Below are 17,023 nucleotides of genomic sequence, written 5' to 3' on the forward strand. Positions count from 1 at the left end.
AACGAATTGATATTTATCAGAATTCCATCACATGGGAAGAAATCTTAATTTGCCTGTAGTGTTGATACTAATATAATTATCCAACACCTGCATCCTATTCATGGTAATTGTGTTAGGTTATATTAAATTTTAATGATAGGTACAGACTGAACATTAAAAACAAGTTTTTGGATAACATTAACATTGAAAATACTCTCATTTATTGTGTACACAAAACCTGCTTTCTTTTTCTTTATATCGAAACCTCCTACTAGCAGTTGAGGAACTCCTTGTGTGTAGTGATTGTGGTTATTAAAAGAAGAAAAGAGGGAGCTGGGTTTGTAGCTCAGTGGTAGAGTGCTTGCCTAACATGTACAGTACTGGGTTTGATCCTTAGCATAATAAACAAACAAACAAATAAATAAGTAAAACAAAGGTATTTTTTAAAAGGGAGAAGAAAAATTGCTTGATATTGATGACTACATGAGCAGACAGCATATAACAACATCCACTCATAGTCTTTGTCAGGGAATATGAAGGAGTTTCAGCTAAGTTTGAGGTTTTGTTCTCTGAATCCTTCATGATACTTTCATAAAGTAAACTACAGGATAAAGGTTTCTGCAATCGAGCAGTCAGCACCCATCAGTTTTTGTCCTTTTATCATCAAGAGAAGTTAACATTTGACAGAACTGAATAAGTCTGTAAAATTGAAGTAAACTATCAAGAATGGTATCATGATATTAGTATTTTCTTTAGGTGGATCTGTTTCTTGAGATTCTTGAGGAAAAACTTCTCTACTCAAGCAATAGGATTTTCCTAGTGAGTTTCACTTTCTATTTTCTATAAATTCTCAATAATTACCTGACCAGGCAGTTCTTGCCTATAGATGAATTGTATTTAGATTAACTATTGTTTTTTTTTTCCATTCTTATTTTTGTTTATTCCGTTTGTATAGAGGTTTTTTTTCTTATCTGTCAGACATTGACAGACATTTTATCAGCTCCCTGCTATAGGTAAAATTTTCAGAGGAAATAAAATATGGATCAATCCAAAAGAAGTTGCCTTATTTCCTCAAGTGTCAGATGTATTCAGGGAAGGCTATCATGGAGGAGAGGCTGGACAAGCCAAATGGACTCAAGACTTGTCTTCTTGAAGATGACAGTAGGTAACATCTAGTCATCATGTATTCCATACTCTGTTCTAACTGCTTTGCAGTATCTACCTACATTAACTATATGAATTGGTACCACAATTAATTCCATGGCTTCAGTTCAGAGATGAAGGGAACAATGATAGATTCTATTACTCAGGTCACACAGATAGAAAGTGGAGGAAATGGGGTTCAAATCAGGTCTTGTATTTCTAGAACCTGAGCCCCAAATCACTACATTATTCGATTTCCTTTACCACTGTATTTGTCTGGAGTCTTCAAAATATTTGACATTTAAGATAAAAATGTAAAATCCATGTCAAAAGTAAAATTAATTATTTTAAAAATTGCTTGCCATTTTAATTATCTTTCTGTCATAGAGCTGATAGCTGCATTTGCTTTCTGCTTCTTACTTGCTAACTTATCTGTGTGTGTGTGTGTGTGTGCGCGCGCGTGTGCGTGTGTGTGTAGAAAGAGAGAGAGAGAGTCACAGGTATAGTTGGTAGCCTCCTAGTGTTTCTTTTATTTACTGGTGAATGTCCCTGATGCTCCAGTTTTGAGTAGGCTCTTGAAGTTCATGTTCAACATCTTTACCTTTTTACTCTGTCACCATTTTTGTTTGTTTTTCCATGCACACAAAAATGTTATCCTCTGTAGTGACTTTTCCCTGTTTATAAAATAGGAATGTGTGCTATTACTGATAGGAGGGGCAGGCCCTACAGTTAAAATACCCACAAGACAAATAGATCCTGGAAACTTTGCATAGTCATTTATTTGTTGTGTGCTTCCTAAAACCCTACAGAATCAAGTTGGTTTCAGGCTTACTTTAGAAAAATGTTCTGGAATACTAAGCCAGTGTGATTCAAGATCCAAGTATACTAGGAGATAGTTAAGGGGTTGACATCTGATCTCTAGCAGAATGTCTGCTTACTGTGCATACAGTAGTATCAGATGGAAGAAGCTATTTCTAAAACAGGGGTGGATGTTTGCTTCTGATTAGCCTGTGGGGTATGTGTGTGTGTGTGTGTGTGTGTGTATGTGTGTGTGTGCGTGTTGGATGAATGAGCAATTGCGAAGTCATGACCATGTGTTTGCTGTCATTTAAACTGCCAATCTAATCTAAATATACATGTGGGTGCCTAAGGAGACGTCTTTCTTTTCAAGAGGATCATTCTTACAGCTTTCAATTCCTTGCTGACACATGTGAACTTTGGGGCAATTCTGTATTCCTGAGGGCTACTCTACTTTCCTAAAAGAGGTGAGAATGATTCCTTTACTTGCTGTTTTTCTGGTTTTTAAAGGCCAGCTATATGTAAAGTTTATTTACTGTGAGCAGTAACTTCATAGGAAAGATAGCTTCCAGGATGTTATACAAGGTAATGAAAAAGTGAGCGTGAGAGGAGTGATTGGACAAGTAAAAGCTACAGGGTGTTTTGATTTATGGAAAAAATCAGGAAAATCTTATTGATTTTTAGATGACTATTTTGTATATAGCATAATTAATCTAATTAAGAGAAAATAGAGAAAAGTTTATAAATAGGAGCTATGATTTTAGAATACCTCATAATATAATATGGAACCCTGATGTGCATTTTCCCTTAGATGATTTAAGGTAGAGAAAGATATGTTGCTTTTCTAACTTCAGAGCACTTACACATATTTTATCTACCAGTGAATTCTTAAAATGCATATTTAAAGAAGTTTTTCCTACTCATGATGATATTATTAAACAATTTCTTTTATTTTCTTAGAGAAGTTTAAAGATTAGAACTTGAAGTAACTAAGTCTAAAACGTATCTTTTCACTGAGAGAATAATAATACTGTTCTTCCATGTTTCATAATTAAGTAGCTTATTATATTTTGAAAAGTCATACATTCAAAATGTTTTCCCCATTCACATATTTTAGATGTAAGAGCAAAATACTTCTAAACTTAACCCCCCCAAAATTCCAGAATATTCTTTGTGATCTAGTCATTAGAATATTTGATAAAAATCACTTATCACTTAATTGTACATTAAAATATTTCCTTAAAATTTTCAGTGACTTATGACTGTAAATTCTAACACAAGTTTTTTTTTTTTTTTTACTTTATTTATTTAATAGTTATAAGCCTGTTCAAATGGAATTTGGGTTGGCTTACAGGTTAATATATGTGGCAAATATAATCTAAATAAATAGTCACAAAACTTAGAGAATGTAGCATTCATTCTGTACCAGCCAATTTTTATACATGGGCAATAATGTCTTCCATTTTTTTCTTAAAGAGATATGACAGTTATGGAGTTTTATTTTGGGAATATCAGAACGCATTCACATTCATCTGCAGAAAGAAATTTTCCTGGAGCTATATTCAAGGAGAATTTGTCATGTGATTCTCTGTGAAATAAATTCAATTGCATGATGTCCAGATAGTCCATATTATGTATAAATGGGTAAAGTAGTCACATGTAAATGCTAATCTCCATACATTAAAATCGTTTTTCTGTCTTACCTAGATATGGAGATATCTAAAGGCTTTAAAAATGATTTTTTTTGGGGGGGGAAACATTTCTTTTTGAAATATTCTCATTCCAGCAAGCTTTCAGAGAAAACAGAAACTGCTCTTGAGTCACTTTCATTCCAAACAGGAGTCACATTTAGTAAATTACATTTTAGAGCAGTAAGTGGAGCCTTAGTGCTCCTTCAAAGCTGCTCTCTCCTCTCCTCTCCCTCCCCTCCCTATTGCTCAGCCCATACAGAGAATTCTACAATTTGCTCAGTTTATCAGAAAATGCATGAAAGTAATTATGTCAATATTTCTAGTTTTCTTTCAGATTTTTAGATTATAAGAAACCAGCTTTTTTGACTAATTTGACTTTCAGGTTTTCAGTAGCCATCTGAAAAGGGGGACATGATCTATTACTTATTTCACATTGTTCATAAGATAAAAGCCAGCCAGTCTCTTAGGAGATGTTTAAGTCAAGTGAAGTTAAGTGAAACGTAGGATCTGTGTTTTCCACTTTCTTTTTAGCCATTGGGTTTTTTTTTTTTTTTTGTATAGTGGATAAAGTAATAAGTAGCTTTTACTACATAAGCAAGAAATTTTAATGGTATGTCATAAACTATATGTCTTATATACATATTTGAAACGTGCCTGTCTGCTTGCGTGCATATAGTAAGGTTTGTAGAGTTGAGCTTTTCCTGAATAATGATTCTATGAGTAGGAAATACTTCTGTTTTATGAAGATGAAAAACAAGTTGAGGCTCTTAATCATTCTTGAGATACTAAAATTGAATGTGTTTCTGAGCATCAATTCAGAAACCATTCCAAACCATCCTCTTAGAATGCAATAAATCATTTGAGCTGTTGCTCTAATTGAACAGCGTGGATCTTGGGCCCTCATTAACTTGTCTGTAAGGAACAGAAAATTGAGGAGAGCGAGAAAGAGGCCGAGGAGAAGACCTTTAGCCGGTGCTGTCCTGAGCTGCCATTGTCAAAGGACATCCTTTGAGCTAATTTCAGACCCATAAAAAAAAAAATCTATTTAGTGATTAGTAACCAGTGGATAAGAGCAGAAAGCCCAAGTGAATAAAGACCATAAATACTGAAGCCTTTGGGATAACAGCCTGTAAAACTGTCAAAAAGCATTGCTTAAGTGACAAAAGATAGCCCGAAGTAACAAGAAGTGTTAGCTCACAAGGCAGTCCTCCATATTCATGGAGAGAAGACGTAATTTAGTTTTCTTCAAAAACAGAGATTCTCTTGAATTCAGTACCTGCCCCACTTCATTTATTATTTGTTTTACATGGTGTCTATTTGTTTAAAATTTGTGGTTGACTGCCTTTGCTAGGAGGAATCACGATGCCTGTTTAAAGATAGCCTTGTTTCCAAAAGTAGAACCATGATTACTGAAACTTCTGTTTAGATCCATCAAGATCTACTTACTTGCTAAGAATGCAAAGTGAGTGGGTGAGAGAGTGTGTGTGTGTGTGTGTTTTTTAAAGGCAGATGGTTAGGAATCAGATGCTAACAAGTGCTTTTCTCTTGTTTTTAAATTAAAGTCTGAAGTTAGTAATTCTTAAATATTTCTCCCTAAAGGGAAAACATTGGGTAAATAAAAACAGAAGAATGTAAGTCTATATTATCAACTGTTTTTGTTCTTCTTGCACAATATTGAGATTCAAATGATTACAGTCTTACCAGCCAGTACTTTAAATTTGTTTTTCGGGTTGAAGAAAATTCAAGACGATGAATCTCAGGTCTTTATTCTAAACTCCTATTGTTCTGACTGTGATGATGATTATGTGGTATTTGAGGGACAGCGTTAGTGTTTTTTTAATATTGTGTTTTACTGTATAACCTTCAAATCCCAAATGTGTGTTTTAGTGATGTGATTTCAGTGTATTTAAAGTATTGTGTTTCTTCAAGTTAGAGAATTTTATCAACTTGAGATATTTGCTTTTCAACATCCAGGCTGTGAGAACTAGAGGTGTCATTCATTGGGAGGGAGCAGATGTTAAAGGTTCTTGCCCCTTCCTCCCTAATCCCAAACACCCTTGAAGAAGAGAAATGTTCTATTACCCAAATAGGCATCTTTCTGATGGTGAGAAAAGGCGGTAAAAGGCAGTAAATCTGCCTTCTCATTATGAAGTGCAACAATAGATTGATTTATGAAGAAAAGCAACTGTTGGGCTTATGTAAGATGTGTGCATGGAAATGCAGGTTCCTTTAGAGCCTGGTAAGCAGTAGCATTCCTCCTATTCTTGACATGAATCTAATATTACTAATAGGGATATGTGATTCTGAATGCCACATGTTTTAAAGGACTACACTGAGAACAAAAGATCCCACCTCCTAATGTTCTCACGTGAGAAAAGTCTCTTAAATGTGCCATGTTTTTGCTATTTTAGTTCATTTTCATTAAGATAGAGTGGACTTCTTAAACATAGTTCCATCTTTATGAACTTTTTGTTAGGATATGCCATTTTAAGCAGAAATGAATTTAAGTAGCATATTTAGATATTAGACTGTTTATAAAAAGTTTCACTAAAACCACATAATTTTTAGTAAACACTATAAAGTCTCACAGCCAACAATGAAAGTAATTTTAAGCTTCACAGGGGATGTTATAAAGTATTTTGTGTTAAGTTTTAAGAAAATCTATATAATAATTTTGTGTTACCTCTTAATAAGGAACTCTGTTATAGTATTTCTATTTAACTCTAAAAATTAAACTTTTCAGCCTTGGGATATAACTCAGTGGTGTAGTGCTTGCCTTGCAGTGCAGGACCCTGGGTTCAATGTCTAGCACCACAAAAACAAACAAATGAACAAACAAACAAAACATCCCTAAATTTTTCAGCTCTAAGCTGATTTTGAACATTAAATATAATAACATGCAAAACCCTAGATGTCTCTTAGTAAACTGCAGTGGTACTGTCCCATATATTTAGCACATATCACTCCAGAATTTGAAATTTATATAATTGAGATTCGAACAGGTAAATTACAGAATTAAAACTGATAATTATCAATAGGGTTGGTATTAAAGTTAATTTCTCTCAGTAAACATGAATCTCTAATATATGTACATTTCCTAACTGTAGTAGTAGTCACTGTACTAATGTACAAGAAAGTGCATACAAAATATTGAACATTTAAAAGGGAAAGACAGAAGAAAATGGAAGTTCAATTCTTTTCTTTTACCCTATCCTTATGGATTTTGTACTTATCTACATGTGCACATGTGTGCACACATACACCCAAGGAGCTTTGGAGTCTCCTGATTTGGCTAGAGGAAAGGGCTCCGTTATTACCTGTAATATGCACTGCTATTCGAGGTAGGAAAATGCAAGGTTTACAAGAAAAATAATCCTTACAACTGTCAACAGCCTTTGTTGTATAAATTACAGTGAGAAGATGTTGCATTTTTGACCTGTCAATGATTAGACAGTTTTAAAACAATTATTTCTTTCCCAGTAGATTTTTGTTACTTTGGAAGTCAAAGTACCATGGAAGTTAAGATCTTAGCCAATAAAATGAACTTTCAATGCTACTGCCATAATAATAAATCCAAGTTTCACATTTTATAGGGGAAAATTTGTAAGTTAGTCCAAAGATTAAAACTAATAGCTCTTCTTGACATTTGTATAAGTGTATAAAGATTCTACTGGTGTCAGTCAAATGCTCTAGGAACATTTTAAACCAGTTCTTTTAAGGAAGGTCTAAAGTTAATAAGGAAATACAGTTAAATGTCTTGTCAAAAGGATCTCTTCAGATATGTATGTTTTAGTTCAAGAACTTAATTACTACTTTATTTCCTGAATTCACTCAATTTAATATTTTTAATTTTCAAATCCAGGACTGACACCTATAACCACAAATAATGTATTTTTAGAACATTATTCAATTCAGTACTGCCCTTATAAACTTCAAAAATGCAACAGTAATATCAAGTTTCTAGTGCTCTGCACAGGTGGGTTATTTCCCAAGTAACTGAGGAGAGTTCTGACAAGTTTTAGGGTCTCACTGTGAACTGATGAACAGTTGTGTTTTGAAGTCCATTGTTCAACTCCAGTAACAATTTGGGACAATTCTATCAGGATACAATTCTCCCCTTTCTATTTCTCTTTCTTGAGGCATTGAAACTCTAAGTCCTCTCACTTGGAACTTCTTTCTTCTCCAACCACCACCCTCAAAACACACAAAAGAGAAGGAGGCAAAACCAGTTAAAAGATAAGTCTGACTTTAAATGGTATAAATATATTTTCAACTCTGCTTTTTACTTTTTTTATTGGTTCTTTTCAGTTATATGTAACAGGATTCATTTTGATGTAGTTATAAAAGCCTGGAATATAATTTGTTCTAATTCAGTCCCCAGTATTTCCCCCTTCCTTCCCTCCTCCCTCCCTGTTCCCTTTTCTCTGCCGATCTTTCTACTATTTACTTATAGTTTTCTTGTTTTTTTAATTAGTGTCTTGTGGACACATGATGATTGGAACTGAAGACTATCATGTTAATTGAAATAAGTGTTATATTTTAATGGCCACTTAGGAAACTCTACTTCTATACATAATCTTTGCTTAAAGAAGGGTAACATGCTTCTAAGTGGTAAAACTACACATGATCTATTTGCAGATGATTTTGCATTCCTAAAACTCTAATACAAGTAAATATTCTCAGCCAGTAATCTCTTAGGACACATCTGGCACATACACCATCTTGCAACCTCTGGATTTTTTGAAAGAGCACATGTTCTGGCTACAATAGTTAGTAGCAACCTTCAAAGTCCGACTGGTGATGAGAGATAAAAGACTTTAGGCTCTTCTGCTTTAAAGAGAGGAAGCGAAAAGAAAATTACAGCCATCCCTAAGTGTGGAAAAGGGTCTTACAGAGAGATTTATAGACCCTTGTTCCCCAAGGCCATTTCGTTTCCTAATGAGATTTTGTGTTCTCAGACAGGGAATGATAAGTCCAAAGGACGACAGCATTTAATAATAATAGTGAAGATGATAATAATGAAGAAAGCAAATGCAGTTGTAAAAACAGAGGTACCTCAACATAAAGCCTGTTATCTTGGCATCCAGGATGATTTTATGTCTGTAAGTTGAAAAAATAACAGAAATAAGGACCTTTCCTGTTTTGTTAACGGTTAGTTGAGAGGATAATTCTTAGGCTCTTGTTCTGTTACCAGAAAATGATGGGCATAACAATAGCTTTTGATCATACGAGAGCCCTAGAGGCTAAATACGGTTCTAATTTAACATCCAGCTCATTCAAGTTGTCATAATACAAATGGAAGGAGTCTGCCAAAAAGAGATGTAAAGTCTTCCCTATAGTCACAGACTTGACTCACTGTCTAGCCATTAAGTTTTCAGCTTCCATTGGCCTTTGTTCAATTTCACTTTGTTTTAAAAGCAAATGTTATTAAACAGATTATTTAAAGCATTAAATTTGTTGTTGTTGTTCTTGGATGTTAAGCAATTTTGTATTGTAGAATTAGGAAGAGAGAGTAGATCACCTATGAAGGCCAGTAAAATAAATAGTTGTTCTCTGTTGCTTTATCAGGGCTAGTATCAAGAGGATCAGAGCAGTTCAGAGGAGAATCTTCCCTGCCCTTCTTTATAAAATGTATTGAACTAGTAAGGTTCCTGCCCAGGATCTGTAGTAGTATTGATTGGACAAATGTTGGAAGCAATCGATTCAGGCACAGTAAGCCTCTGGGATGAAATGTTTTGTTTTACCACTGGTTTGAGCTGGGTGTGGATCACAAGATGTCCCTTGTGGACAGAGGGATATTCAGTACATCTTTCACAGTGATATAGAAAACTGTATTCCCTAACACTAGTGTTATAAAGGTATTAGTGTGTTTGAAACACATTGCTTTAAACGAATTGCACTTTTTCAAAGTTGATAGATGCAGTAGAAAGAACAGTAGATGAGAAGTCAGAAAATCTGGTTCTAATACACCTAAATGTCACCCCTGGTCACTTAATCTTACTGTGCTCCAGTTTTCTCATCTGTAAAATGTCAATAAAAAATGCGTCCTGCTGTCTTGGTCAGATTGGGCTACCATAACAACATACCATAGGCTGGGGACTTAAGCAACAGGAATGTATTTCTTATAGATCCTAGAGCTTGAATTCTGAGATCAAGAAGACTAGCGAGGGCTCTGTTCTTGGCCTGAAGATGGCCACATTTTTGCATAGTAAGACAGAAAATGAAAGCACATTGACATCCTGTAAACCTTGTTACCTCCCAAAGGCATTATCTCCAAATACTTATCAACAGGGGAATACTAGGGGAGGCACAGTTTAGTCCATGGCACCTGCCTCCTTCAGAGTAAAACAAATGAAACAAAGACTATGATGGAAGTTGCAGTTACCAAAGTTGGTCTGTTTTTATTTTCATATTCCTTTCTGCATAATAAGAGTTTGATCTTGTAACATGTTTGTTTGAAGCAGTTATTAATATGAAACCAGGTGAAATTCAAAGTTGTCATGTTTCTAGCCTTTTAACAATTCAGTTTTGCATTAATCATGTTAGCTTAACTGCATCCAATTCGTAATTTGATTACTTTCCAATACTTCTTTTTTTGCTTAATTGTGGTCTCAACTTTTACCAACATAGCTACCTCAAAATATTACCTATTATTGAGAATTGGTGAGATAGATTTAACTCATATGATGGAGAATGTTTTCTGTAACTGTTGAGCATGGGTATTATTATTATTTAAAATTAAACATATATTTGAAAATTAAGTGAATTATTTTAAGTTTCACATAAAGGAAAAACTAAATGAGGTAGGCTTTCAATTTATGTTAAGCTAACCAAGAGGTAGCTACTGTGTAGGATGATTATGATTTTTTAATGAAAGGAGAGCTAAACTAATGAGAACTTAGTACTTCAGTCAGTTGTGATGGAGATTGAACTGGGAAGTAAGGTGTATTATACTTGGGTTTCTTATTCGATTAGTATGCATCTTCAACACAGAATTTCTGGATGTTTGTACAAAGAAGAGTTTATTGTAGGCTAATAGGTTTTTTGTTTTTTTTTTTAGATGAGGTAAAAATTTTGTGAAGAGCATTGGTAGTGTATCTGAACTAATGTCAATTTAACTAGTTACTATGTTCTTTTCCCTTTTTACTGAAAGAAAGGTATGTATCATTTCCCCCCTCCTTTTTCTTTATTTAGGTTACTTCAAAACTCAAGTCATTGAAATTCTGTTCACAAATAAAAGTTACCCATTAGCAAAGACAGGGTTTCTGACTTGACACCCAAGAGGAAGCATGCTCCCCATGTAAGGAACGGGGTCAACTTTTGCAAGCCCTCTCTTGGGATCTACCTTGACAGGTATTCCTTCTGAAACACTTTTAGGAGTTGTGGACATGTGGTTTTTCTTGTCCTGGACAAAAGGAGTCCTCTGTAGAAAATCCATTACAAAGATTTTGCATAGACATTTAATGTAGAAGATTGCAGTGCAAATCTTGGTACCCCCATTGTTTGTTTTGGCAGTAAAAGTCCATCTTATTTAAAGCAACAGAAGAATCTGTAGCATTATAACAGCTGGGGTCTAGGTGTTTTTACTTTATTACATTGGTTTAACATAACTACTACTACTCTGTCCCCACCCCACCCTGCCCCATCCTGGGGATTGAACCTATCGGCACTCTTTATCACTGAGCTGCACTCCCAGCCCTTTTTATTTTTTTAATTTTAGACAGGTCCTTACTAAGTTGTCCAGGCTGTCCTCAAACTTAGATCCTTCTGCCTCCGCCTACTGAGTAGCCAGGATTATAGGTGTGTACCACTGTGCCCAGCTTTAATATAACTTCTGTGTGAGGTTCAGTGCTTTTACTCTGCAAGGAAATTAATGCTTAAACAATCTTCCCCAAAACATAACTATCAAGCAACAGAATTGAGATTTTTAATCCTCTGCATTTATCACTGTGGAGTATAGCATTTGCAGAAACTTCATGACTAGGTGTTTGATTACTCATAATATCAACAAGAAACAAAACAATTTTTAGTGGGGAGAATTTTGATATTTCAAAAGAATTTTGACATTTCAAATTAGTCATCAAGGGAAAAATATCAGAACCTCAATGAACTTCCTTAGCTCTTAATTTTTGGTTTTGCATTTACACATGCACATGCACACACAATCAAAAACATACACGTTTTAAATGTTTCTTAGGAGATAAAGTCTAAAATGGAGGATACTGTATCTTGTCAATCCTTAGGACCTATAAAGATCTTAATTTACAGGAGGCTCAGGCAGGAAGATTGAAAGTTTGAGGCTATCTTAAGCAACTTAGTGTGGCCCTGTCTCAAAAAAATAAAAAGGACTGGGGATGTGGGGATCAGTGGTACAACACCCCTGGGTTGAATCCCTAGTACCAAAATAAATAAATAAATATAAAATAAAATAAATCCAACTTCATTTATGGAGATGTTTTTAAAGCAAATAACTATAATTTATATAATTGTATTTGATTTGTGTTCTTCATAAAGTCAAAAACATACTTGCAGTTGTGTTATTAGGACTTGAGGTAGAAGATAGGGTCAGCCTCCTCAAGAGCAGAAGAGCTCTTGAGCAGTTAACATTTGGTTGAATTCTGTACTAGTCAGAGTGAGTGTAAGGTCCATCCACCACCATAAATGCTTTCTTGCAAAAACACTTTGCAGAGTATACAGGAAGGCTGCCTCTGGAAAAATCAATACACTTCTAATTTTTCCCATGATATATATTCTCAATGCTTTCACAAATTTAAAATTCTTTAAGGAACATTTTGTTTTGTTTTGTTGCAATGAAAAAAAAAAATAAGTGACAGAATCAGTGGTCTCAACTTGGAATTTTTATTAATACTTTTTTTTTTTTTTTTTTTACTTTTTATTTTTGTTTTTTGGTACCAGAGATTGAACGCAGAGGTGTTTAACCACTGAGCAACATCTGTAGCCTGTTTTTATTGTTTATTTTGAAATAGGTCTCACTGAGTTGCTAAGGCTGGCTTTGAACTTGTAATTCTCCTGCCTCAGCATTCCAAATCACTGGGATTATAGGCATGCTCCACAGTGCCCAGCTTGTTGAACTACTTAAAACCTGTTGCTTTAGCCAGTTTGTGTATTGCTGTGACCAAAACACCTGACAAGAACAACTTAGAGGAGGAAAAGTTTATTTGGGACCCCTGGTTTCAGAGGTCTCAGTCCATAGATGGCCAACTCCATTGCTCTGGATGCAAAGTGAGGTGGCATATCACAGAAAGATTCAGCACAGGAAAATTGTTCCCTTCATGGTAGCAAGGAAGCAGAGAGAGAAGAGGAAAGGGGCCACAGGAAAGATTTACCCTTCCAGGGTTCACCCCTGGTGACCCACCTCCTCCAGTCATACCCTACAGCCTACAGTTGCCACCTAGTCATTCAAACTAGGATGAACCGATTAGGTTACAACTCTCATAATCCTCTTTACTTCTGAATGTTTCTGCATTGATATAGGAGATGTGGGGGGACACCTCACATCCAAACCATAATGCCTATTAAATTGAACCTCTTCGTGTATAGACTTCTTCCAGCTGATTCTAATGCCTGTCCATGTTTATCAATCTCTGGTTCAGTCGGTGACTCTCAAAAGTAGTCCCTTGGCCTGAGCCTCACCTGGGTGCTTGTAAGGAATCTAGGTCTTGTTTCATCACCTACCCTCCTAACCCTTCTGGCTCAGGAACCCTGAGGGAGGGCAGCAGTCTGTTTTCACACGTCCTCCAGTGATCCCTGTGCTCTGAAAGTGTGAGATGCTCTGCCTGGGATGGTTTTGAATGTCTCCTCCACTCTAATATTCCACGGATGCTTGTTCTGACTACCAGAGGTTTCCAAGAACATTGCTTTGCTACCCATCATTCACCGTTTGATCTTTCTTCATCCAGTTCTTTTGCCGTTACCTTTCTATTTGAATATTCTTATAGAATTCAAGTGTCTCTTACCGCGAGCCTTCCCAAATGCTTTGTGTTTTGTGTCAGAGGCAAAGCATTAACTTTCAATGTTGAATAAAACGGCTTTTCCTCCCATTGTGTTTTATTTATCATTTACCTCCTTTCTGGTGATTAGCAAATGCAGAATTATTAGCCTTGTTTATGGGTAAGAAGTTGAAAAGGAGGCCTTTAGGTGTGGTTCTGGCATGATGCACATGGGTCAAGGTTAGTGGCAGTTTGAAGAGCGTGCCAGTGTCCTTCCTGGTTGTCCTAGTTAATAACTCTCAGCAAATAGCTCTGGCAGAATGGCTTCTTTAGGTCCAACTCAACGTGTGCTGGTCAGGCAGCACAGGGAATTAGAGCTCTCTGCTCACTGTAAGGAAATCTCTCTCTTTTTTTGGCTCCCAAATGGTTTCCAGAGCTATCAAAATAATACCATTTGCAGGCACTTTTCATGGCTGAAAAGAGCAAGTTGGAGAGGAAAAGGAGTACTCTCTGGGCCCGGGGGAGAACTGTTTTACAGCTGGGCATTGCACATAAATGCTAACTGAATGCCCTTTCAGTTGTATAACTCACCATTGGGGCTCAACCGTGGAAGAGGCACTCAACAGAAATGAAGAGTACCTCACACAGGCATTTGTACTTGTAAGCCAACTCTTCTTTGTGAGCTGCAAATGGCAATGTGTAGGACATTGTACTGCAATTCTCAAGGAAAGCTTGCAGTGGTGAAGGGTTGGTGGGCCGCCTGCTGCTCATTAGAGATCCTGTCTGGCTCTTTTCCTGCGGAATGAGTGGTAGATTGCTGACACCTGTTTTCCCATCCAGCCTGAGGATGTGAAGTGTGCATTAGGAATGCCTGAAAGTGCTTCCTTGTGTCCGAATCTGGAGTTTGGTGCTGCTTAAGGAGATGGGGGTGGAGGTTCATTGCTGGGAGAGGAGATGAAAAAAATCAGTGGTGAGAAACTGCAGTATAAACTAAGATGATATGCTAATCCTCATTTAGCAGCTTCCAATTGTGCACTTTAGTTCATGCTCTAACTTGATTCTTCATTGAACAAAGGGGAAAAAAAGTGTCCTATACATGGGAAGACCTCAGGTAATTTCTCAGATAGCATGAATATGTAGTTAAGACTATGAGCACATTAGAAATGAATAGAAATAACCAAATATATCAGTATCATTAAGTTATTTAAGAATGTTTGACCTTAAATATATGAAATTTAAATGTTGGTGGTGTCACCAGTGACTGCACACTTCTGTCCAATTGTCTACTCCTCTCTTTTCCTAAAGTCACAAAAACTGTGGCAGATGATGGAACAGAGGCCTTCATGTGCTCCCTTTAGTCATAAATATGGAGTGTCTGCTATATATAGTGTATAATGCTTAATGTGAAGGGGTAATAGGAAGCACAAGGCAGAACCTACTGTATCTAGTGCTGGTATCTCCTCTTTAGCTGGGAGAAAAGACCCATAGGAGGCAGCATATGGGAGGAGTGTATTACATGCACTGCAGCATATTAGTAAGAAAACAGGTGATCCATCTAGTGTGTTTTCATTAGGTTTGGAGAAGGAAGAGAACTGAGTTGTGTGGGTTGGAGGATGGATGTAGAACTTGCTATGGATATTAAAGAATGTGGAGAATTCATTGAGAGTAAGAGATCAAGGTGTGTCTATTATGCTTTTTCTCCCCCCTGTCATTCATAGGCTATGGAATTAAAAGGGTAGGTTTTTTTTTTTTTTTTCCTTCCTCTTTGTATTTTTTTAAAATAGTGGCAACACTTTCCCCTGACTCATCTGTGGGACTTGGCTGGGCCTCATGAACATTGGCCTACATTTGTGAACTGTGGACAGGGTTAGGGTTGGGTCATGGCCTTGGACCAGAGTGAAATTAACTGGTGCATAATGTGATTGAACTAATGACCTTGGCCTCATTACCACTATGTTTTAACCAGTCGAGTCAATCAAACATTGCAGAAAGGGTAATCAGACTCTCTTAGAAAGAAATCTGCATAGCAATAAACAGGAGTAAAATCAAAGCCAGGTCCTTCCTTCATGTAACACCCAGATGTTTATCTCTTTACCCTTGAGTTTCTATACTTGTTTTTGCATCTAATAAAAATAAGGTGATCAAAGAAAAAGGACATCATAACTCTTCCTGTGCTAGTATTTTGACATCATGAAATGTGTAGTCATTTTTCTTGTGCAGTGTCAGACTGTTTTTGCAGAGGCTGCTTTGAGCAACTGTATTGTTTTCAATTTTAGATGTGTAGCATCTCTTAAAGTTATTGATGATGCTTTTCTCTTCTTCTCTAAAGTCCGAGCAGCCCAGTCCTGCCAGTTCCAGCTCCAGCTCCAGCTCCAGCTTCACACCGTCCCAGACCAGGCAACAAGGTATCAGCAGCTCCCAGGCAAACTATGAGACATTTTTCTCATAAAACATCTTAATGAGTTGATTTATGACCTATCTTCTACTGTTTTATTATTTGAATGGTAACTTGACTTTTATGCAGTTGTATTTATTTCCCCTAGGAATGCACTTGGGTATTGTTCTGATATATGAGGCCAGGCTCTAGAAATTCCCCTTTTTTCCAGTCCCTGCCATCAGATTCCCATTTTACAAAAGGATTATAGACAACAGCCCATTCCCGGGAGTTCCCAAAGGAAATACAATAGCAAAAGCGGGACTTGAGAGGAATGGGTTTTCACTTTTCCTCCTTAGATACCTTTCATTTGTTTTTTTTTTTTTTTTTTCTCTACAGATTAATAGACTTCTTTTTTAGCAAATTTAAATTTTCTATTTTTTGTATATCTTTTTTACCATTCATGCTCGTGTTAACCCAAACTCAGAATAAAGGAAATTAAACCAGAACCTGTAGCTAATTTTTTTTCCATGTGTGTACAAAATCTTCAAATGAGGCCTCCCCCCTTTAATTTTTATGTGGAAAACGAGTTAGTATCGAAGAATAGTTTGGTTTTTACTCTTTGACTGAACAGTACCTTTTTCATTGATCACAACTGAATTCCTAATTGCCTTGTATGTTTTGAAAGGGATTAAATTGTTGTGTGTATTTGGACTAAGGCTAAGCTTCCAGAAAAAAAATAAGAAAAGATAGTTTTGGCTACTCAGGGATCTTGTTCCATTGCTTCCAAAAGAAATAAGCCCACAGGAAAGCAAGGTTTGGGTTTGCAGAATGTGCAGTTGCAATGAGTGAATGCTTATTTTAGAACTGAGTCAGTGGTCATTCAGATACACCTATCATAAATGAGACTTTAGGAATTGCCTGATCCAAAATGAAAGTGCTTCTTCTGCCTCCTTGATTGCCTTTACAATCCTTCTGTTAAAATTAAAAAGATCTATCTTGTTTTCATCACACTTGGTGTATAGTAAAAGCCACATGAATGGAAGAGAGAGAAAGAGAGAGAGAGTGTGTGTGTGTGTGTGTGTGTT

General features: G+C 36.2%; 1 protein-coding gene across 5 annotated transcripts in view; it reads left to right on the forward strand.

The window, feature by feature from the left end:
- Mllt3 (MLLT3 super elongation complex subunit) overlaps window positions 1-17,023 on the forward strand; it is a 256,118-nt gene that overhangs the window by 220,509 nt on the left and 18,586 nt on the right. For 3 of the 5 annotated variants that reach the window (XM_047524429.1, XM_047524431.1, XM_047524430.1), the window contains exon 6: window positions 15,891-15,966. The exons of the other annotated variants lie outside the window; for them this stretch is intronic. In XM_047524429.1, the coding sequence (XP_047380385.1) occupies window positions 15,891-15,966 (76 nt within the window). The remainder of the gene's footprint in view (window positions 1-15,890; window positions 15,967-17,023) is intronic. 5 annotated transcript variants of the gene reach the window in all.

This window comes from Sciurus carolinensis, chromosome 14 (genome assembly GCF_902686445.1).
Source record: "Sciurus carolinensis chromosome 14, mSciCar1.2, whole genome shotgun sequence".
Taxonomy (NCBI): domain Eukaryota; kingdom Metazoa; phylum Chordata; class Mammalia; order Rodentia; family Sciuridae; genus Sciurus; species Sciurus carolinensis.